The sequence below is a fragment of the Haemaphysalis longicornis genome, unplaced genomic scaffold (genome assembly GCF_048455015.1).
Source record: "Haemaphysalis longicornis isolate Haplotype H1 unplaced genomic scaffold, Haemaphysalis longicornis Haplotype H1 scaffold_7, whole genome shotgun sequence".
NCBI classification, from domain to species: domain Eukaryota; kingdom Metazoa; phylum Arthropoda; class Arachnida; order Ixodida; family Ixodidae; genus Haemaphysalis; species Haemaphysalis longicornis.
The window spans coordinates 60,860,139-60,882,336 of NW_027526422.1; the positions used below are offsets into that span (position 1 = coordinate 60,860,139).

General features: G+C 50.0%; 2 protein-coding genes across 4 annotated transcripts in view; both read left to right on the forward strand.

Moving 5' to 3' along the window:
* The window catches only part of LOC144145792 (nucleoside hydrolase-like), a 28,747-nt gene extending 14,405 nt beyond the window's left edge, over nt 1-14,342 (forward strand). For all 3 annotated transcript variants that reach the window (XM_077677529.1, XM_077677528.1, XM_077677530.1), the window contains exons 4-5: nt 4,087-4,223; nt 12,837-14,342. In XM_077677529.1, coding sequence (XP_077533655.1) covers nt 4,087-4,223; nt 12,837-13,172 — 473 coding nt within the window. In that variant the 3' untranslated portion in view covers nt 13,173-14,342. The remainder of the gene's footprint in view (nt 1-4,086; nt 4,224-12,836) is intronic.
* A 2,276-nt stretch (nt 14,343-16,618) lies between these two features.
* LOC144144359 (nucleoside hydrolase-like) lies at nt 16,619-21,422 on the forward strand. Its single transcript, XM_077675782.1, has 4 exons — nt 16,619-17,245; nt 17,757-18,069; nt 19,366-19,502; nt 20,989-21,422. Exons 1-4 carry the CDS (start codon nt 16,982-16,984, stop codon nt 21,316-21,318), a joined length of 1,044 nt encoding a protein of 347 aa, XP_077531908.1. The 5' UTR covers nt 16,619-16,981; the 3' UTR covers nt 21,319-21,422.
* Nucleotides 21,423-22,198: the final 776 nt, after the last annotated feature.

Genomic DNA, 22,198 nt, shown 5'->3' on the forward strand with positions numbered 1-22,198 from the left:
CACCAAGCGAACACCTCTCACGTGCAGCGTTTGTTTCCTGCTGTAGTGGCTGTGTATTGGACTTATCTGCCGCTCCGCCTAAAACAGCGTTATTCCGCTGATCCGCTGGCTGCTGTACCCTTTCCTTGAGCGCTGCGGCCTCGGGTTCTTCTAGTGCCTGAGTCGCAGCCTGCTCAACCTGGCTAGCTACTGTGGTCGTAGCTTGTTCATCCTGCCTAGGTACTGCATCGATTTTTGGGGACACCTGCTGCTGCAGTTTAGCGGCCATCTCGTTAACAATGCCCTCTAAAGTCGCCACTCTGTGGCCAAGAGCGGAGCACTGTTGGCATTCTCCCACTTGCATCTGTTCAGTAATCTCGGCTATCTTCCTGCATATTCTACAGCTGAAATCACCGCCATCTGCCGCAGCCTTCATGTCTTTATACGGCGTTTCATCCAAATACACCCACCGGCCACAGGTGTCGCATTGGATGCTGGGGGCTTCGTTCACGGAGTGGCCGTCGCTGTCTGCTGCGTCGGCCCCCATGTCACTTTAGGTGGAGGGAGAACGGTGGGTGGGAACGAGCGCTGTAGGGGGATGGAGGGTGAGCGGGAGGGCCGGGTGACCAGTCCTAATCCGACCGGGCAGGGCACGGTGCGGAAGAGCAGCTTCCCTGGGGTGGGCGGCGGTCCGCGCTTGGAGGTGCATTAGTTTGTCGTGAGATGGCGCTGTCACCGTCTCGGGGGTAAAACTCTCCATGGCTCCATGATCTCCGATGCCCATCTAAGCCTGACGTACAGCTCGTATTTCAGCTGGATTAGGTTGAAGTGGGGCTGTCACCAGCCCGCTATCTGCACAGTGGGAAGTTACAACCCCACGAAAGCGTGCACCGAATAACCGCTGGATTACTTTCCGGATTCCATGATGTGTGGGAGTCATACACGGAGCTTGTGTCCTACACGGCGTACACGGAGCCGCCGACGCATGCTGCACTTGTTTTACAGTGGCGCCATCTTTTGGTGACAAAATAAACTATACAACTTGCTTCGCCGCTCGACGACCTGGGCGAAAAAAGGTATTTGAACGTAAATTTGTTATGCCAAAGGAACCCAATGTGTTCACCTGTGCACGTGTTTTATATCCATACGAAGCAAGAGTAGTAAAAAAAAATGCGACCGTGGGGTCAAGCGTCGCTTGCGCACTGTCGTCTGCTGCGCGTCCTCTTCGGTCTTCTGGCAGCAGCAAAAAAAAAAAAAAAAACAACAACAACAACGTAATAATAATAATAAGTCGCTTCGACGGTTTTATGCCAGCTGAAAATGATTATTTAGAGCCGCTTGATCGGCTACTGGATTAGTTTTGGCATACAATGTGCTGTAGGCGAAACGATAACTGCAAATTTAGTACTTCAGGTCGGACCTATGTTGTTCTGGAGTGCCCGCACAAGTGCTCACTGGTCGAGGCAATTGCGCGGTTGCAGTAACAATCGCAACCTAAAAGCCGGAGTTAAGATAGCAATGAATAACTTATGAAAGCACAAAAATAAAGAATTATGCACTTTAAAGCAAAATTTAACGTTAAATTGTAGTTTTAATATTTCGTTTGTGTTTTGGATAGTGCGTGCGGCGGCCACAGTGGCGCTACCGTGCGCACGATCGAAAGCAGGGGGTTGTTCTGTGAGTATATTCCAGGCACTATACAGGGGGGGTCCAGGTGCGGGCCGTTTTCTGACGCGGAGTTTCACAACTGCCTACATCGAAGAGCTCTGTGCGCAATAACCCAATTAAACAACCAACAGATAGGAAGGTCACGCGGTGTCCGTTGGCATCAGCTGACTTCGGCGGCACTTCCGGCGGATGTTCGGGATTTCGGGTGGTTACGTGGCTGGGAAGTTCTCCCGACGTGTGACCGTCTGGCGAGATTCGGCGTTGTGCGTTCCGCACGGTGTCCACACTGCGGCCACACTGAAACGTTAGAACATGCCTTGTTTCATTGTCGTGTAGCGGCAACGTTTTGAACTGTATTAAGCAGGATGTTCGGACTCACACTTCGAATGAACACTCGTTCAAATGATGTGTTGGTGAATTTTATGATGTGCGCTGGTGCTTTCGTTTTGTGGAGAAATCGTGGTGCTGCATGTCTTCGAGCCCGGCCGCAACGGGAATATACCCTCTGCTGTGGCGTGTCCGGTCGGTTATCATGAGTCATTTGGAGCATGAGTTGGCAGCTCTAGGGGAAGAAGCCTCCCTTTTGCGTTGGTCTACGCGCTTTATAGGGGTCAGGAGCAACATCCTGAGAGTTTCCCTAGTGCCGTACTGAGTTCAGTATAGTTTATGAACTCTTTCTTTGAACGCTGGTGGACTTTGTGTGACTTCATTTGCAGTAGCTTGTTGTCCACGCCAAACATTTTTGCACAGTGTGTAGAATGACCACGTTACATGAAAACTGATTGGATAATTTTCTGTACTTAGGGCAGCGCTGTTATCACTAGTCGCTGCGCCTTGACATGTGGGTTATAAAAAATTCTCTTTACCCCCCCCCCCCCCCCCCGCCCCCGCCTCCTGACGACGTACATGACTCGCCGCGCGCCCGAAGAAGAGGAGCGCTGCGTTCGAAATGGATGAGAACGAGGCCGAGTCGTCTTGCGTGAGCGATGCGGGGGAGCGGAAGGGTTTGAGCCGCCGTCAGCAAACGGCGCCTGACCACCCCGCGTATATCGCCCGTCGAGGTGCTCCGAAATGCCAAGCGGCCGAAGCTAGCGTCGGAAACTAAGCGAGGCGTTCGGCTCGCAAAAAGTTGGAAGGGGTCCACAACCGCACACAAAGGCAGGCTTTGGACGGCTAAGCCAAGCTTTCGCTCTGAATATCTAAGGTGTAAACCCTTTGTTGTGAAAGAACTTACCAGGGGTCGAATTCTCTAATGCGACGGCTGTCAATTCAAAGTGACACGGTACTGGCGTGCCAATGCAAGCACCCCTCGGTTCGGAAGTCGTGCGGGTGGCCGAGAAACCGTAGAAATAACGCAGCGAGTCCTCGTGTTCTCCTACTGGAGGAGGACCCGAACGACACGCAAAACGACGCTTTGCCCTACTCCTGAAGAGTAACGCCAGCACAGAGAGCAGCGGAGGAAACACACTATAGTGGAAATGCTATTTAACGCAGGGTGGACTGCACCTACTTATGTTTGGTTAATCATTTGACGCAATGCATTGTGCAGTCGTTGCAGGTGATAGCACTGTCCAGCTACTTTCACCGTGTATAGAGGAGTTAGTTCTCTCGGGTAGGTTGCGGAAAGCAGCTTCGTTGTCCCGCGACCCCTTCTCGCCGAGTGGCAAAAATGGAGCCTATAATTTAAACAAACCATCTTCCTCAAAACGCAACTGTTGGGATGACAAGAATGACGAGGAGTAGGAGGAGGAAGAGGAGGAGGAGGAATAAACTTTATTCTGGTAGATTCTAAACTAAAATTGTCTCACTTCTTGGTACTCCGCCTTAATTATCCCGGTTAACCAACTTGGTCACGGCGTTACTCTAAGGACACGAGACAGAAATGATTGATTGATTGATTGATTGATTGATTGATTGATTGATTGATTGATTGATTGATTGATTGATTGATTGATTGATTGATTGATTGATTGATTGATTGATTGATTGATTGTAGGTTTTAGCGCGCCGACGCAACGCAGGCGATGAGGCGCGCCGTAGTGGAGGGCTCCGGATTAATTTCGACCACCTGGGGGTCTTTAACGCGCGCCGAAATTTCGTACACACGGGCGTTTTTGCTTTTCGCCTCCACCAGAAAAGCGGCCGCCGCGGCCGGGAATCGAACCCGCGACCTCGTGCTCAGCAGCGCGAAGCCTTAGCCACTGAGCCACCGCTGCGGGAGGGATACAGAAATGCGAACAGCTCACATTACGGCCTCTGAGCGGTTCGCTTTGACCCGATGACCGCATCGTTCTTAGCGACATTCACTACTGCACAGCAAACACTGAAGCTCATGTAGCGCGCAATGTCAAAAAGGTACCTTCAAGGTCTACAATTACGTTTTTCAGGTTGTTTAAACCAACTGATTGTTTTTTTTTTTTTGTTCCTGTCGTCTCCCAGGTCGCGGGAATGTGCTGCCCGGCTCCGAGTACAACTTCATGGCAGATCCGGAAGCCGCCAACGTGGTGCTGACCAGGGCGGAGTGTCCCATCACCATCGTCCCCTGGGAGACGGTGGTCAAGTCGTGGATACCCTGGGTGAGAGCAACATCTCGGCTAGGCCCCGATACCCACTTTGTGGCCGAAACCTGTCATAGAACGCAACGAGAAAACAGTGGTGACACAGACAAGGACAAATAAAGGGGAACACGCATGGGTATATTTAATCTTGAAAAAATACTTTACGCCGTTGTCATAAATATAACATGCATGACACCCAACAATAACATAAAGAAGCAGTTGGAGGAGGAGGAATACCTTTATTATCAGAGGGGGCATAAATTACCTGTTGGGGAAGGAGAGGGACACGGAGGAACGGAGGGAATAATAAAAAAAAAGCACTGTTCAAGGTTCAACCACTTGAAATTGTGGATAGCATTTTAAAGTATATGGTTCCGTGAAGATATAGTTCGCAGATTTCGCAAAAAGATGGGTGTTACGTTTATGACAAGAGTCGGTCCAGGTTATCACACCAACTTGCAGTTGGTGTGATAACAAAACAAAATGTGATAACACCAACAAAAAAATTACTGGATCAAAGCAATACTTAAGAGTTGCGAATGCGAAACGATCGATTAATGCCCAATCGAAAGCCACAACTACGAAATGCACAATTTGAAGCTAGCTTTGTCTCCAAATATTAGAAATGCAGAAGCAGATCCTTGCAATCCGGGATACTCATTTCTGAAACTGACGTTAAATGTATCAGCGGCTCATTTTCTAGCCCCTTGAGTTAAGGGGAAGGGTTTGACACAAATACCGTATTTTTGCGATTCTAAGCACCCCCGATTCTAAGCAACCATCGCAAGGTGGATTTCAGACGCGTGGGAAAGGGTCCCAGCTGACGTTTTGTCCAAGTCATTTATGAAGTTTTCAATTAAAAACCACCTTAACGAAAGAGAATACGACCTGCAGGGGGATATTGAAAGCGGCGGCCCAAGCGGCACAGCTGACTCGAATGATTGATTGATTGTTGGGTTTAACGCGCTGACGCAACGCAGGAGGGCTCCGGATTAATTTTGACCATCTGGATATCCTTGACGTGTGCCGAAATCTCGCACACACGGGCGTTTTTGCCTTTCGCCTCCATCAGAAAAGCGGCCGCCGCGGCGGGGAATCGAACCCGCGACCTCGTGGTCAGCAGCGCAACGCCTTAGCCACTGAGCCACCGCGGCGGGTGGACTGGAATGGCAGTGAGGGTGACTGAGTATCAGACGTAATCACTAGGTTCACTGTCTGTACCTATTTCTCTATTGAATGTTTGCCACATAAAGCATTATTCCTATCGCCTGACTCGTCGAGATATAGGCCGAGATAAAAAGTGAGGGGGGGGGGACGGGTTATTTAGGTTTTTAGAATTTTTAGAATCTAAGCACCCCCACCCGCCTCACTTTGGGCATCGTGATAATGGAAAAAAGGGGCTGCTTAGAATCGAGTACATGCGGTATTCTTGACAGCGACATTCGTCTACTGATAGTTCCAGCCACGTGTACGTTTTTGAGATGTTGTCAAATTGCGGTTTTAACTTGCAGCAATAAGATTTTTATTTTGAAAATTTAACGGGATTATTTCAGTGCTCATTTTCTATGATACAGTGTCTACATGTTTTGTGCATACACCAGCGCCAATATTAAAAATTTTCGCGCAAACCACTGTTTCCAATATAAGGCTCCCTCCTAAAAATTCCGTCGCTCTTCTTAACAACACGGTATCGTATGTTCACTTCGAAAAACTCATCTGGTAAATACACTTCGCTAGTGCTTGTTTCTTGTATTTTTTTTCGTCTCATCTTTGCGCCCTTTACATTTTTTTCGGCAAAAGGTTAACAACAAATGGCTATAGACGCCAGTTAGCACCAACATGAACGGACCATGATGCGATGCGAAGCTCAAATGTGCGAACGGAAGTATCCAAATGCGTCGTCGCGGTTGTCTTAACTGTCGCTTTCAGTTAGAACTGGAACAGACTCACAATTAAGACATGTTGATAACAAACCAATATCCCGGATAAGCACGCGTTTGTTTACAAGTGCATGCTGTGACATTGATAAGAACAGCTATCATGATTGCTTTGCATCGCCACCCATTCAAATTTATTTTCAGTGATTTTTGAGCAACCATTGCCAACTAACTTTGGCAATGGTTGTATTGTATTGTATAAACACAAACGTACAATACAATACAGTCATTGCCAAAGTTAGTAAGAAAACCGAAGGAAGGGAACAAACGTTACCCACTCGGTTTTTCCTCCTCTTCCTCCTGATCATCCTTCTAGATTGCGTGGAATTCGTCTTTTTTTTATTGCGATAGTATGCCCGTTGGCATAAAATACTGCGTCACAGGTATAGATTAACCCCCGTTTCGCGAAGAAACTCAAGCAGGGAGCGATGATGAGGTCCCCAAATCCACCGATGAAGGTCAGGTGGTCTGCCAGGGTGGAGGCCTGTGCCTCGGAGGTGTCTTGTTCTCGCCGCTTCCAATGAAGGGCAAGTCCACAGCAAATGTTCAGTGTCCGCCTCTTCGGCAGGAGCCGTGAATTCGTCTTCCCGTTTAGCATCCATCTGCCTCTCCAGTAATCCGCTGGAAATGCGGTGCTGCGCTGTCCGTCCGGCTATAAAATGAGTGAGCCAGACGCATGACTCTTGAATTAATGGAAAAATTAATGGTGCAAGAATTATGCCAGACGCTCAGCGTCTGGCTCCTTGAGATTTCATTATTTCGCGAACAGTATTTGTAATAAAGCGGTCCAGCTAAAAACGCCAAGGCGCCAAGAATACGCTTATGCACTGCATGGTTCGCACCTTCCCATGTTTCTCATTAGTGGAGATGGCCCGAGATTTTTTCTTATGTTAGGCCAGACTTTGATGCCTAACGGCGTTTGCCGTTACCCACAGCTTGGCTTATACTTGGTACTTCGTCCGGCTCAACGTTACTGCTATCTATAGTAAAGGCCAACAAGGGCGGTGACGTACATACCCGTGGGGGGTATTTGGCCAGTGATTACCCTAGGGATTTTCCGTTTCGTGCGAGTCCCTAAACTCACAGTGCCACATAACCACAGGGCAAAACATACCTGAATCAGGCCTCTCTGCACGGCAGTACGCACAATACAACTATGGCGTCTGAAGCATATACATCGTCGGCAGCTGTAATCTCGGCAATAGCGAAAGGTGGCCGTCCACGCCGGTATACGCAGACACCCCGCAGCAAAACTCAAAAACTTCTCGCTGCGCAAAGCTTGAAGAAGCCCTCAGCGCCGTTTACTTTTACATTAATGCTTTCGTATTCACAACTCATGAGTACTTAGGTGCCTTTCCAGATTTTCGGGAAATTTCTAGATACTCCATTGTACGTGCTCTCGTTATTTCGTACATAATAATATGACTATTTTAAATTAATCTACGCGACTTTTACAGCACTGATTCTAAACATGACCCGACTAACACAACGCCACTCAAAGCATATATAGGCGTTTTATTTATGCATTAGAAATCTCGTTAGCGGGCAACTTGTGCTTAGTTACCCCTAAACGAAGACACGGAAGTATTTCTGCCATGGCACGTAGTTTGCACGTCAAATGAACCCCGCAGGCGCGGGTGGTTTGCACTGCCACTTCGATGTTCCGCATCTTCAGAGAAGGGCGCAGCGCTCCGCGAACATCGGATCGCCCTGGCTGCAGTTGAACAGTTCGGCGAACACGGGGGTGTTCATGACGGCCAGGTTGCACTGCAGCCGGGCCGACCGGGATGGGTTGCCGTGCGGGAAGTTCTCGTCCAGGTGCCGGCCGCACAGGTGGTAGCAGTACCGCGTCACATACGCGATGTCCACTTCCCGAGGAACGCTAACGACTGGCCCTGCTTCCGGATGGTCTGCCCTGTAGTTCTCGCGGCCGGCCTCCAGGGCGACTTGGAAGGCAGCTGTGGAAGCTATAAGGGCGTCGAGCGGTGGTCCTGAATGTTCGAGTCTGCTCTCTAGGGACGACTTGAAGGGTTTAATGTGCGTCTTCAGACACGCTTTGACCATGTCGAGCCTCGCTGTCGCTGCGCTGCTGTTTCCTGTGCATGCACGGTGCCCGACGCAGAAGGGTCCGCCGACGGCTCCCAGCATCGCCTGGGCGACGACGGCACCGAGACCAGCGTAGTTGAGGAAACGGTCTCCGCAGGTGAACGGCGGTGCCAGCGCGGCTCTTGATATCGAGACGCGTGCGCTGCTGTTGATTCCACCTTCGAATACTAGCGTAGAGTCATGGAAGTCGTCGAATCCAGGCCCATGCTTTGACGGAGCGGCTGCATAGTAGCGGCGGAATTCCAGGAGGTTTTTGTATAGGTTACGCGGATCTAGTCTATCCCGCAGCAAGTTGGCCATAGTGCCTGCGACTTCGTACGGCACGACCATCTCACTTGGCGCCACTACTAACAAGTCTGTTATCTTGTCGACAGCCTCGGCGACGTCGTCCGGGTCGACGAACAGTGGGCTCGTGGCTATGTTCTTCTTCAGAACCGTACTGACGGTATTCGCCACGGTCGCCAGCTCTTGCAAGGCTTCTACCGATCCAACGGGTGACGGCTCGGACGCCATGGCGTACCATGCGTCCCCGAAGACGAAGCGCACTAACCTGAGACAAGAGGCGTTCCGCTTCTGAGCCAGTACGGCGAGCATTTCTTCGGGGAGGAGCACGTGAGAGAGCAAGTAAATTGCGACGCCGGTTGCGTCCATGCGCGCGAACAAGGCCGTTAGGGCTAGCTTGACGTTCTTCAGCCCTCGAGCCCTGGTTGCCCTCGGCGTCTGGGAAAAAGGCACATCTCGCGAAAGCTTTGACCAGTCTTGTTCCGTCACATTGACTCCGAGATCGGCCAGTTCTTCCATAGACGCTGTCTCCACGCTGCTTGAAAAGTCCCAGTTGCGCTTCAGATCGCGGTCGGTCTCCAGGAGGTCGCGGACGTGGCGTCCAGTGTCATCATCGGTAATGTTTAGCACACCGGCGACAGCGAAGAAAACGTCCGCCATCGCGGTGTTGTTGAGGAAAGCGGACAGTGGTCTGCGAACTTCCAGCAGGAGCGTACCTGTCTGGTCACGGCGGAGGGACACGAAGGACGGGAGGCCGCCTTCCCTGGACAGGAACGCCAACGCCTCCAGGATTCTGAGGGGCGTGTCCAACTTCCCGAACGACGTCTCCACGTACAGTTTCAGGGCGCCGGGTATCGCCTTGATGTTCTCCTCCACGGATATCGTCGACGATGCTAGGAACGACAGGCAGGAAGAGTACAAGACAGCGGCCGCTGTAGTGGCTCCCGTGCCCTGCCCTTTACGGCGATGCTTCCGGGCCGGTTTCTTTTCCGCGATGCGCTTGGCATTCTTGACGATCCTCCACTCGACAGGTGACAGCCTCCGCCCGCGGTCGCACACGAATGCGTAGAAATCCTGGCAGGCGCCGGCCCCTCCCGAGGCCAGAAGCTTCCCGATGCCTGCAGACTCCGCGGCGCAGGAGGCGGAAGCTCGGAGCCCACCTTCCACGAGTTCGCGTTGCTTGGGGCGGAAGCCATCGTGCACGCTGAAGTAGACTATGAGCCCGGTCACGACTGCGGTGGTCACGCCTGCGGCTACGGCACCGCTGCGGTTCAAGAAGAGAAACAACCGGCTCCCGCTCCCTCGGCGCAAGCGTCGGCCGCGGAATTCCGCCTCGTCTCCTTCGGCCGATGTGGGCAGCATGGCTCGTCGCTGGGGAAAATGGAGGAAGGCAGGGCTTACGACGATAAGGACAGCGACGATCCTCGTGAAGTGGAGCACGCGCACTATCACGGGATCAGTAATTTGGGGGCGCGGGGTACATAATTAAAAAGACGAGAAAAACAAGAAAAACAAATGGCAAAAAAGACAATCTAAATGAAAATAAATAATCGAGAGAAAGTGCAGTGCTATACCAGGTTATCTAAGACGGAGCCAAGAAATCAGCTTGGCTTTCTTCCCTCAGGAGGCGGTGATGGTGATGGATGATAATTCCCTCAGAGCTGCCGTTTCTGAGGGAATTATCGAAATTTCTGAAGCGAAATTTCTTGTGCTGCTAAGCCCAAGGACGTGGGTTGGATTCCCTGCCGCGGCGGCCGCTTTTCTGATAGAAGCGAAAAGTAAAAACGCCCGTGTGTTGGAGATTCAGGCGCACGTTAAAGATTTTCCAAGGTGTCAAAATTAATCCGGAGCCCGCCACTACGGCGCGCCTAATCGCCTGTGTATTGTCGGTGCGTTAAACCCCGCAATCAATCAATAAAGCGAAATTTCACGTGCGTGACGTAGGTACAGTGAACTATTCATCATCATCATGTCTGCATTAAATCACGGTGAAGACCTACCCCAAAAATTTCCGGTCACTTTTATCGCATGTCTTCTTGTACGAGAGAGACGAGGATGCTTCTTTTCCTTTTGTAAAAGCGAGAGCTGGCGGCAGGGACGCCAGATTACAACGAGGTTCCTCGCAGATCAGGGGAGGGGGGTGGGAGAGAGAGAGAGAGAAGGTGTTGGGTAGTGATGCCGGTGCTTTTGTGATGTTGGGAATGCACGGCATGCCAGGGATAAGCGCCTTCGCTTTCACGAAGGGAAAGGGAAGTTTTGTCAAATGGCTCCGGGTTTAGGCTGCAGCCCCTTTCTCAAAAGTATTTTTTCCCTGTTTGCTCAGTAGCTTCCCAGCTTCATCGTACCACGCCCTCACCCCCCTTCCCTCCCACCCACTCACACACACACACACACTCATCCACAGACTTAGTCATTTATTTATTGAGACAGAGGGAGAAAGAGTCTCCCCTATTAATAGAGGAAAACGCGAAGAGGTTTGTTATACTTCTGCGGGAAAGGGGGAGATTTATTTGCTTATTTGTCTATTTGTTTATTGCGGACGCCTTTGAAGTTTAAGTCAAAGCTGTTAACGAGTATAGTCATTCATAAAACTTTACCATCCTTTTTTAAAGAAAGTTTAGAGAAGCGCGAAAGCTTTCGCACACCACACCAAAACTGCGTCAAAAGTTCTTCAAAACCTTCGCTAAAAGTAAGTCCAAACTATCGCTGAAAGTGTGCCCAATCGATCGTGAAACCTTCAAATACCCAAATCGCAAACGAAGAACGAACACATGCCACGATTTTTCGCTCACTAAGTAAACGCATCTACGAACGATCTAAATGTATAGCGATACGTGGTTTATGAGATAAAGGTATACTATTGCAGTCTTTCTTCATGTTCGGTGCCTGTATTGCTTTATCTATAGAACCGTTCCTTTTTGGCGATTTTCAAGTCACCATTTCGACACAGTGGAAGCCCGGTTTCACGCACGCGCCCTGTGTCCAGAGGAGGAGGAAGAAACTTTATTTAAGAGGCGTTCATTGCGAACTCCACACTGGACGGAGGTGGTTCCCTGTTCACGGGACTCCATATGCTGCTCTCGCCGCCTGGCCCCTGGTGACCAGCCGTAGCTGATCCTCCAGGGCGGGGCTGGTCAGCAAGATCCTCCATCTCTCGTTAAAGGGTAGGGAGGTGGGGTTGGCGGGGCGAGGCTCAGGTAAGGGGGGCGGATGCTTCGGGCTCAACATACACTCTCCTATCATTGGCTGGAGAGTGCCTAGGTTTTACAGATTGGGAAAGCTACTTCAAATTGGTTCGGGAACATGCGGTTGAGTAGAGGGGGGTGCGGAAAGGACTCTGTCTAGATTTTCCGGTATATAGTTTGCTGTTCCTTCGTGAGTGCTGCTTGTGGTGCTTGGAGCTTCCTCCTGTCGTGGCTGTAATGAGTGGTTATTTCCCTGTAGGTATGTAATGGTTGGTTTTTTGCCTCTACTGCGGAAGTGGCCCGGTAAGTCAGTGCTCGGGCCTGCTGGTGGGCAAACTCTTTACCCTCCACCGCAGAATGGGCCGGTATACCCACACTAATTCTGTTTCCCTCGGAGGTTTTTTCTCCTTGAGCACTCGGAGGGCCAACCGGGACACCCAGCAGTACTGGAAGCTTCTGTAGGCTTGCTGTGAGTCCGTGACTGCCTTGGTCTTGTCGTCCAGAGATCTTATGAGAGCTTTCCGTTCAACCAACTGGTCTATGGGAAATGCATTAGTTTTCTGACAGGACATCATCATTCCTGCTAAGAAAGCTGTCGCTTTAAAATAAAGAAAAAAAATTGGCTGGTGATTACGATACTTCCTAATGCGATATGTGGGCGCAGCAGCAGTGCGCTGAGGCAGTACTTACTCGTGAGTTCTCTCGAATGCAGAGATGATAAGTTTCTGCGCCGGTGGAGCAAAGTGCGTCTCAGGAAAGGACCGCGACCCGCCTCATAGGCAGGGAACGCGCATCATAGTCACGCACACGCCCCCCTCCCGTTTCCGCCAAGCGTCGCGCCGTCGAGCGCCTCGTGCGGGCACAGCATGCTGCCCCTTCCCCTCCCCCACTGTATACGCTTTCGGAGAGCGCTGGCTCGCGCCGCCACGGCGAACCGCCCCCCGCCCCCCTTCCAATTTCGCGACACTCTCCTCCTTTGCTTTCTTTCATCATTCGCGTTTTCTTTCACTCGTCGTTCTTGCCATCGTCCACTCGGTTACGCCGACAACGCGGCTGAGCCCAGAGACGGCCGCCAAATTGCTGCGCCCTAAAATGCTCGCGCCACGTGTCTTTCCAACCAGGAGGTGTACTCGGCGATGACGAAGCAGGACACGTCCAAGTCCCGCTTCGTGGGGGCCATCACGCGCTTCGGCCTGGCCTACCACGACAAGGCCGGTTCGTTAGGCTACGAGGTCGGGGACCCCCTGGCCGTGGTCGCCGCCCTGGTGCCGGATGCCGTGACGGGGACGCTGGAGGGGCGGCGCGTGGCCGTCGAGCTGCACGGCACGCACACCCGCGGCCAGCTGGTGCAGGCCTGGACGCCGGATTTGCTGCCGGACGTGGCGCGCACCGCGCGCATCGTGACGGCCTTCGACAGAGAGCGCCTATGTCAACTGCTCATGCGCATGGTCGCGTGACCGAATACGACAAAAGACGCTGTTACCTGCAGAGAGAGAGAGAGAGAGAGAGAGAGAGAGAGAGAGAGAGAGAGAGAGAGAGAGAGAGAGAGAGAGAGAGAGAGAGAGAGAGAGAGTACGTTTATTTAGCTTTAGATGTAGGAGTGGAGGAGGAGGGAGTAAACGTCTCTATGGAACAGTTATTCTGGGGGAGGAGTCTTTATTCGAGGACCACTTGATACCGTCCGTTTACTTTGTATTCACCGTAGGAGGGGATCCTTATTCAACGAAGCCGTGTGTCGACCGCGCCGTCGCAGCGCGGGTTACCAAAAGTATTTGGTCCTCCAGGCGGCCGCTGATGAACAGTATTTACATCTGCTCAAGGGAAGCGGAAGTTGGAAGGGATGATAGGTCGGTGTTTTCCTTGCAGTTCGCAATGATGTGGCGGAGCGTGCCTAATTGATTACAGGATTGATAACATAAGTAACATAATAACATAAGTAACATAATAAATACGCTTAAGCACGCTTAAGTAACATAGCCTTCTGAAATCGACGCGTTGAGTCTGATAGCACTAAGTGACCAGAATACTGGTCAGTACCTCGATCACGAACGAACTATGGTGCGCAAATGCTTTGCCATACATTGCCTACTCTTCTGAGCAACCTTTCTTCCAAGCAGGTTGATATCACTGCTTTATCTAGCTTAAAATATTTCTTTATTTCCTAAAGCAGCCTGAACGTTTCGAACCTTGCCCCGTACATTTGTTTTGTTGTCTCGTTTGCGCGTTTTGTACCCCTGCCTTGAAGCACAGTCACTGCAAATTATTATTGCCAGTACGTCGTTTTGATTATTTTCACTTGCTTTACCACAGCGATTTCGGTGAGTGTATAGCCGTTATGTGTCTGTCGTCTTTCTTTTTCCTTGTTTGTCTTTTTTGAATGACCTGCACTTTGAAGGCATTATGGTTCCTTTACTTTTTACCCCGTGCTATATAACTACTGCTGTCTGTATGCCCTTCGATTTTCCTTTCTCTCTTCTTCTATATTGAAGACGATTGTGTGAGCCCGTTGTCTTGCTGCTAAATGGGTTTTTGGGCCCGTCAAGTTGCAATTGAGCAACCTTTTCCCAATTGCCCTCGATAAAGGTTTGTGTGTACTTTATGGTAAATAAACGTTCAACTTTCTTCAACTTTTTGTGAGCTGTGGATGCAAAAGCATTGACGTGCAATTGACGAAAGGAGGTGCCGCTGTTGTGCGGCCCGCCGTGCCCCACGTGGAGCTCCCTGGCTCACGGAGACTACTGTGCCGCTGGGTGAGGCACGGATGCACTTTGCAGGGCAAAGTGGCACAACGCCGTATTTAAGAAGTTGTATACGAAGACCGCATTATTCTTCTAGCTGATAACCAGAAAGATACGCAACTTCTCAGAAATCCTTGTGACCAGAGAGCCATAGACCTAAGGTTAATTTTTTGCGTTCAAACGCTGGGAGTACGGGTGTTTAATGACACTAGCACTGACGCAGTGTAAATATGGCATGGCGAAATATGCACAGTTAAGGAATACAAGTGCTGGTTTTGTATGGGAATGCCAAACGAAGAGGAAAACTACTTAAGAATTCACAACAGCCTAAAGTGAAAAAAAAAAAATTGATGAAAAACGCAGCTATAATGAGGTGTGCAGCTATGGGGGGGGGGGGGGGGGGGGGGGTATGAAAAATACTAAGTACTACAACGAATTTAGAAACACGCAAAGGTTCTGGCGCTCACATTTGCGTATGACCCATCATGCCTAGAGGAAACCGGAGAACGGTAAGACGCTTGAACCCGCCACGGTGGTTCAGTGGATAAAACGTTGTCCTGCTGAGCCCAAGGACGCGGGCTCTCCTGATGGAGGCGAAAAGCGAAAACGCCCGTGTGTAGAGATCTCGGCGCACGTTAAAGATCCCCAGGTGGTCTAAATTAATCCGGAGCCCTCCACTACGGCTCTCTTCATAGCCGTTAAACCCCATAATATTATTTTTTTTTGTATGACGTTTGGCTTTAATGAGCACATAGTGAAACAACTAACGAAGAAGTGTAGGGAAATATGGGCTGGGCGTCTTTTGAAGCTCGATGAGCTCACACTAAAATATGTTTTGATGAGAGATTACGAGCAACGCATCCAGGTAAGTGCTCAACGAAAGTGTTTGGGTACCTACACATGAAAACATGGAGACGCACTGGCTACAAAAGATTAAAAAATGAACTATAAAATATGTTTAGAACAGGGTGCAATAAAATAAGGCCAATGTAAGTAAAAGAAAAGGAAGCAAGGTAGGCAGAAACGAATAAATAGACGACAAAAAAGTAACCTAAACCTTCGTTAGAGATGTACGGGGCTGAGAAATTTCATATCAGAAAAGAAAGTCGCAATGATAACTTCAAGGGGGCAATGCTTTGCCTTTTCAGGCTACAGTACGTTCCTTAAGAACAAAGAGCTTTGTAGGGAAGTGTACCTGGATGTGTGGTCTGCGGAAAGGAAGGGGCAACGATTGCACACATTGTGCTAGAATGTGATTTTATCCATCCAAGTCCGTATAAGGGAAATATTTAGCTTTCCCAAGTTCAAAGGCTTAAAATTAATACATAGAAAGTGAACTACAAGACACAAGACCGCAGGAATGACTAAAAGTAGATCGGACTGCTGGTGGAGGAAAAGCAGGGAAGGACATACAGCGTGGGAAGGCTACCGTCAGCCTGCCGCTGAAATCATTGAAAAATTAAACAGTGTAAAACATAAATAAGTGATACAAGCATGCATGCATCAATCAATCAATCAATCAATCAATCAATCAATCAATCAATCAATCAATCAATCAATCAATCAATCAATCAATCAATCAATCAATCAATCAATCAATCAATCAATAAAAAATAAATGAATCAATCAAATTGGTACAGCAATTGTGCTAACTGGTTATGCGATTTGATATACGAAATGTAGTATAAACCGCAAGATAGAATGGAGCGCTTGCTTTGGAATTACACGCTCCGAGCACGATCCGGCTGCTTGGAACAGGCCATGTTATCTGGAAAGTTACCGGAGGTGTTTGTAGCGTAAGCGTATGCTATCAATCTGGACACGTGTCGCAGTCGGCAAGCGTGCGTCTCACGTGTTATCCTGGCACCGTGATGTGGATCTCGTACGAGCGATAGCTCTTCCGCGAATGGCTCTTCAGTGGCGCATCCGCTGACGGCACTGAGTTTGCGAAACGCACTCAGTGCCTTTTCTCTAACAATACTAACGCGACAACTAAGCGTGGAAGACGAATAAAGGGAATGCCTGCGTATTCAGCAAGTTAGGGAGCCTATCTTTCGCACTATCTAAAAATAACGGGGGCACTGAAGTACTGAAGTGGCGGCTGCTGAAACGCAGATGATATAACTATCTTTGTCCAGATTCCGGCCAAACCAAATGACGAACTGGGCGATAGTGGGAGAATTCGTCATTACCTCTGAGCAAGAGCGTGCTTTTTGTAGGGCCCTGAGGAAAGTGCGTCGGCCCTTTTCACATGGGTCCCGACAGTTGATGCACGTGTGAGGCTTACTCTTCCTCCTGTGAGGACCAAAGGCGAATCCAACCTTCCCTTCACTAACGCTTTTGTGCACCGGATGAACGGAAAAAGCGCACGTGCCTTACAAAGGACGATGCCGTGGACAGTTTAACGCAGTATCAGGTGTGTTGATCCATACAGAGACAACCTTTTTCGGGGATTGTAAGCTCCAGCTATTTGGCACACCGTGACCAGACCCAGTGCCTTCATCGAAACGCTCGTGACGGGACTCAGTATGCCTCCCCTCCTCCAGCTCGTCATGCTCGTTCTTTCGCCAGTTTCTCTTTGGTCACAATATGCGTACGGCGGGCTAGTGACGCCAAAGAGCCGGACGCTGGTATTGGACGTCGACACGGGCGTAGACGACGCACTAGCCATCGGCCTTGCCCTGGGTCTGGGTGCTGACGTCGCGGCCATCACTACCGTGGCTGGAAACGTCAAGGTGGACGTCGCCTACGACAACACACTGCGCGTGCTTAGGGTCTTCGACAGAACAGACGTGAGTCGCAGTGCGCATCCGCTCTTTTTTTTTTGGGCTCCATGGTTTTGCCACGTAGCTTATGAAAGGACGTTTAAAATGGGAAGGAGAAGAAAGTAGGAAAGTAAGAGAAAGAAGTAGAAAATCATTCTTCGTTTTGGAAGCTGGCTTCACGCTTGCACGTTTGGCACCACTCACGCGTTGTAGCGACTCTCAACGCTGCGGGTATTAAGTGATCTTTGCAAAGCGATTGAATGCCGGTGAGTGGTTCAGGAGTCTACACTTTTATGCAAATAATTCCAGTAATGACAATTACTCCAGCCCTTAAACGACTGTAGGTATTACAATACATTGAAACGCCGAATGTCGAAACTAAACAAGATCGCTGCTGTCTATGCGATGCTAGCGCATATAGCCAGTACCATATATGTGCACACCAATGCAGATTGCGTATCCGAAAGTTTCTTTAGAGCCGCTACGAGAACCTATGAACGCGCGTATTTGACACGGTGTGCTCCGTTTTCCCCCGCAGATTCCGGTGTTCAGGGGCGCCGATCGGCCCATCGACGGTGAGTGGAATCCTGAAGAGCAGTATTTTGGCGGGGACGGCTTCGGAGACGTGTCCACCGAGTACGACGTGGGATTCAATGCCGGGGTAGCCACTGGCGCGAATGGCGGCCAGGCGACAGCGGCAACGAAGCTCATCGAGCTGGCCAAGGCCAGACCCGGTCAGCTCACGCTTGTGTTGCTGGGGCCACCGACGAACGCGGCAATAGCCCTGCTGTTGGACCCGCAGTTCACAAAGGACCTCAGGGAGATCGTCATCCTTGGAGGAAACATTCACGGTAGCAGTATTGCACTTTATTCCCTGCAACTGAGCCACCGTTCCGATCAATGTTACTAGATTCCGATATCACCGATTGGATTTTTTTTTTTACAGCGAGAGCTGTGTAACGGACACTTTGGCTCGAACGCGTGGATGTTACGGCCGCTAATTTTGATTAGTACGTGGTTCTTGCCTGGGCGTCGGCATTTTAGGCCGTGGAACGGCGTGGATATAGACAAAGTTTGTTTTTAGGGCGTAGCCCTTTGGCGCCTCTGGGCCGAGCAGCGTCGCCGTCGTAACCGAGTGAACGATGGCAAGACCGACGAGCGAAAGAAAGCAAAGGAGGAGAGTGTCTCGAAATTGGGAGGGGAGGGTGGTTTACCGTGGCGGCGCGAGCCAGCGCTCTCCGAAAGTGTGCGATGGGGTAGGGGCGGGTGCAGTACGCTGTGCCCGCACGAAGCGCTCGACGGCGCGACGCTTGGCGAAAACGGAAGGGGGGCGTGCGCGTGTCTATGATTTGCGTTCCCTTAAGACGCAGTTCGCGGTCCCTTCCTGAGACGCACTTCGCGCCACCGATGCAGAGGCTCATCATCGCTGCCGTCGAGAGAACCCACGAGGGAGTGCTGCCTCAGCGCACTGCTGCTACGCCCAAATATCGCGTTAGGGCGTATCGTAATCACCAGCCATTTTTTTAGGTTTGGTTGGATAGTATACCCTTGTCGCTTCCTGGAATGGTCGGCAGATGTAGATAGACTGCGCCCAACAAAAGCTGTCGTCACTCTAATCATCGGCGTGACCATCCGAGGTCTCTGGGTTTCCTCACGAGCACGGTGGGTGTGTGTCACCGCCGTTGTGAATTTCCTACGGCTTGGTTTTGAGTGCAGGGCGCCATTCTGTCCGTTACATGAGGCACGTTCACGGCACGTGCTTAAAAAGTTAATCGACCTGCCCCAAAGGGAGGCCGCGGAAGGTGGTCACATTCCTATTGTCACCTGCGTGGACTTCGCCAGGCGAAGTGACATCTTTCCTAGCGATATCCCTGGAAGAATCGCTACCTCATTTTAAAATAGCGTGGGAAGAATAGAGCGGACTCATGTAGTATTGAAGCGTGAAATCCATTGGCATTGGGAGCGGATTTCGCCATGCAATAAGCTTGTAACAGATGCTGCTGATGATGATGATGACGGAAACTGCAGGTACATTTTTTGCGAGCTGACCAGCGTGTGGAGTGGGCGCATAAGAAAAAGGAACTCATTTTTGTTGGATTTTTTTGCTGTATCTTCGACACGTGGTGATTCTGTCTCGCATAATGCAGGCCGTGGCAACGTCCTACCCGGTGCCGAGTTCAACTTCCACACTGACCCGGAGGCGGCCCACATCGTCCTCCAGCGGGCCCAGTGCCCCGTCACCATCGTGCCCTTGGAGGCGTCGCTCGTATCCAAGCTCCACTGGGTGAGAAAGGCGCGATGTCCAAGCCCTCCCGAGGCGCAGTGATAGCCTCGCATTGAGATTACCTAATCCAGATAAAGAGCTGCTGATTGCTGAAAGAACTACGAGATCTGGGTTGAACCCTACTGAAAGGGAATACGGAGTTCGTACGGAATGTTACGCTCCCAAGCATAATGAATGTAGATATTAGTTCCACAAACAGGGCAATCATATGAGTCCGCACAATATGAACGTTTGGCACAGTTTTCGTGTTTTTATCCTCAACAATAAGCAAAATCACGCTCCGTATGATTTCCGTATACTCCGTATATACGGAATTCATACGGACAATGGTTTCGCGGTTCTAGTAATCATACAGACTTCAAACAGGTGTCAAATTTTTCAACAGGATTGCACTGTTTTATTTTCATGTGCTTCTCAAAAATCTTTCTTGTTTTGTAGCGGCTTTATATCATGAACGTACTCCGCGTTTCCATAATTCCGTATATACGGAACGTTTCAGGAGGGAACATTGGAATCTAAAGCTGGAACAGGGGGCGTGGGCACATCCCATGAAAGCGGGTAGGTAACTGGCCTCGTATAAAACCCATTATCTGACACAGAAACTATAATCTTAATCATCAGTTTAAACAAAAGACGAAAATTGGTGTGGCTCATCTAGGCAAGTTAAAGACAAAAATGTAGCACAGATCATCTCTTTGGGCAGAATATCTCTGAAAAAGAAAACCGCGTGTGGTATCTCGCTTCGCTCCATTTTTGAAGTGTTGGTCGCGATAGAAATGCACGCTGACTTTGAACATAGGCATCTTGAAAGTCACCCCCGTTTCACATGTGATTTGTATAAAAATTTTGTCCGTCACGCCATTGATTGCCGTTGGTTACCCGTCCGATTCCTTTCGACTACAGCCACGAGGAATACTTTTTTCGAAGAGACGTCACGGCACCGCCAAAAACAACCCATACGAGGGATAAAACGGAATAAGTAAAGAAAGAAGTCAACTAGGAAACATAGATGGAGCGGAAGAAACCTGCGATTGTGGGACTTCGTGATGACCGCGTGAGCATTCCTTTTTACTGGAGTCTGGTGAGCAGGGCATTCTGTGCCAGAAAGTGCGAACCGGCTGAGGCTTGCTTGCTAGCCCGAACTTGCCTAATGCGTTCAAGGGTTTGTGTCGCCTCTCTCTGACTCATCTCGCCTGCCACGGGGAGTTAGAAAAAAAAAAAAAAAACTGGTCCTGCACGATTCCAGCAATATACCACAAATAGTACATATTCGGGGTTTGGGTGTTTAATTCAACTTTCGTTCTCTTCGTATCTCTCTCACCCCACGCTCTGTAATCCATCCATCCATCCATCCATCCATCTATCGTCCATCCGTATGTCTGTCTGTCTGTCTGTCTGCGTGTCTATTTATTTATTTATTTATTTATTTATTTATTTATTTATTTATTTATTTATTTATTTATTTATTTTGTTTATTTCAAAACAGACTGCGTACAACGACGTGGCCTCCAGGAATAGTTCGAGGGCCCGGTTCATGGCGGACGTGACGCGCCACACGCGCCAGTGCTGCGCGCACGGCAGCGAAGGCTTCAACGTGGGCGACGCGCTCGCCGTGCTGACCGCCCTGGCGCCGGAGTCCGTTGTGGCCTCCGCAGAGCGCCGCGTCACCGTTGAGCTGGACGGGCAGCACACTCGGGGTCAACTGACGCAGGCCTGGTCACCGAGGATGCTGCCCAATGTTAAGGGGACAGTGAGGCTGGTCGAGGCACTCGACAGACGGCTGCTGGCGCACTACGTTACCAGAGCTTTTTCTTGAGGTCTGTGACAGCACCCCTCGGTTGCTGACCGCTAGTTCGCCATCACTTCACCGTTCTGTTCTCGCAGCTTTGTGCAGCGTCTGTATAAAGTGCGCGTGTTGCTTGCTTGACTGTAATATTCATTAGTTTATTTCATGAACTAGCCCATGTTTCCGGTGCACGAGTGAGGCCCCGGAACAGCTTATTCGACACTGCATAGCCTTCCGGATGTATCATAATAGCATCGCCCTGTGTATTCTCTCAGCAATTAAGAAGGCTATTTCCAGGGGAGGCGGAATCTAAAAACCGGGATGAAAAAAAAACTTTACCTTCGCTTCCCAAGGAAACTTGAGAGAAGCGTAAAAGGTTCCTAAACATCAACAACGCGTAAAAAGTGCGTCCAACCTTCGCCGGAAGTGTGTCTTATCTATCGTCAAGCCTTGAAAGACCCAAATCGTAAGCGAAAAACGAACGCAAACGACGATTTGTCGTGCACTAAGTAAACGCATCGAACTACATAGACGTATACCGATACGTGGTTTGTGAGATAAAGGTATATACTATTGTACTCCTTCTTCATGATCGATGCGTGTATTGTCTTATCTGTATAGAGCCGTTTTTTTTTTCTTCGCGATTTTCAAGTAACCCTTATGACTCAATGAAAGCCCGGTTTCAGTCACGCGCCTCTGCCCAGAGAGCTTTGCAGTCGACCAACCGGTCTATGGGGAACTGCCTTACTTTTTTGACAGGACGCCATCAGTTCCACTAAGAAAGCTTCCGCTTTAAAAGAATTCAACTTTCGAGCCATTACAGCAGCCCATGAATCATGTACAGTCGGCAAAACGCTTGCCTATAACGCGCGAGCGGCGTGCTCCGGACTGCGCCGGAGACATCTATGGT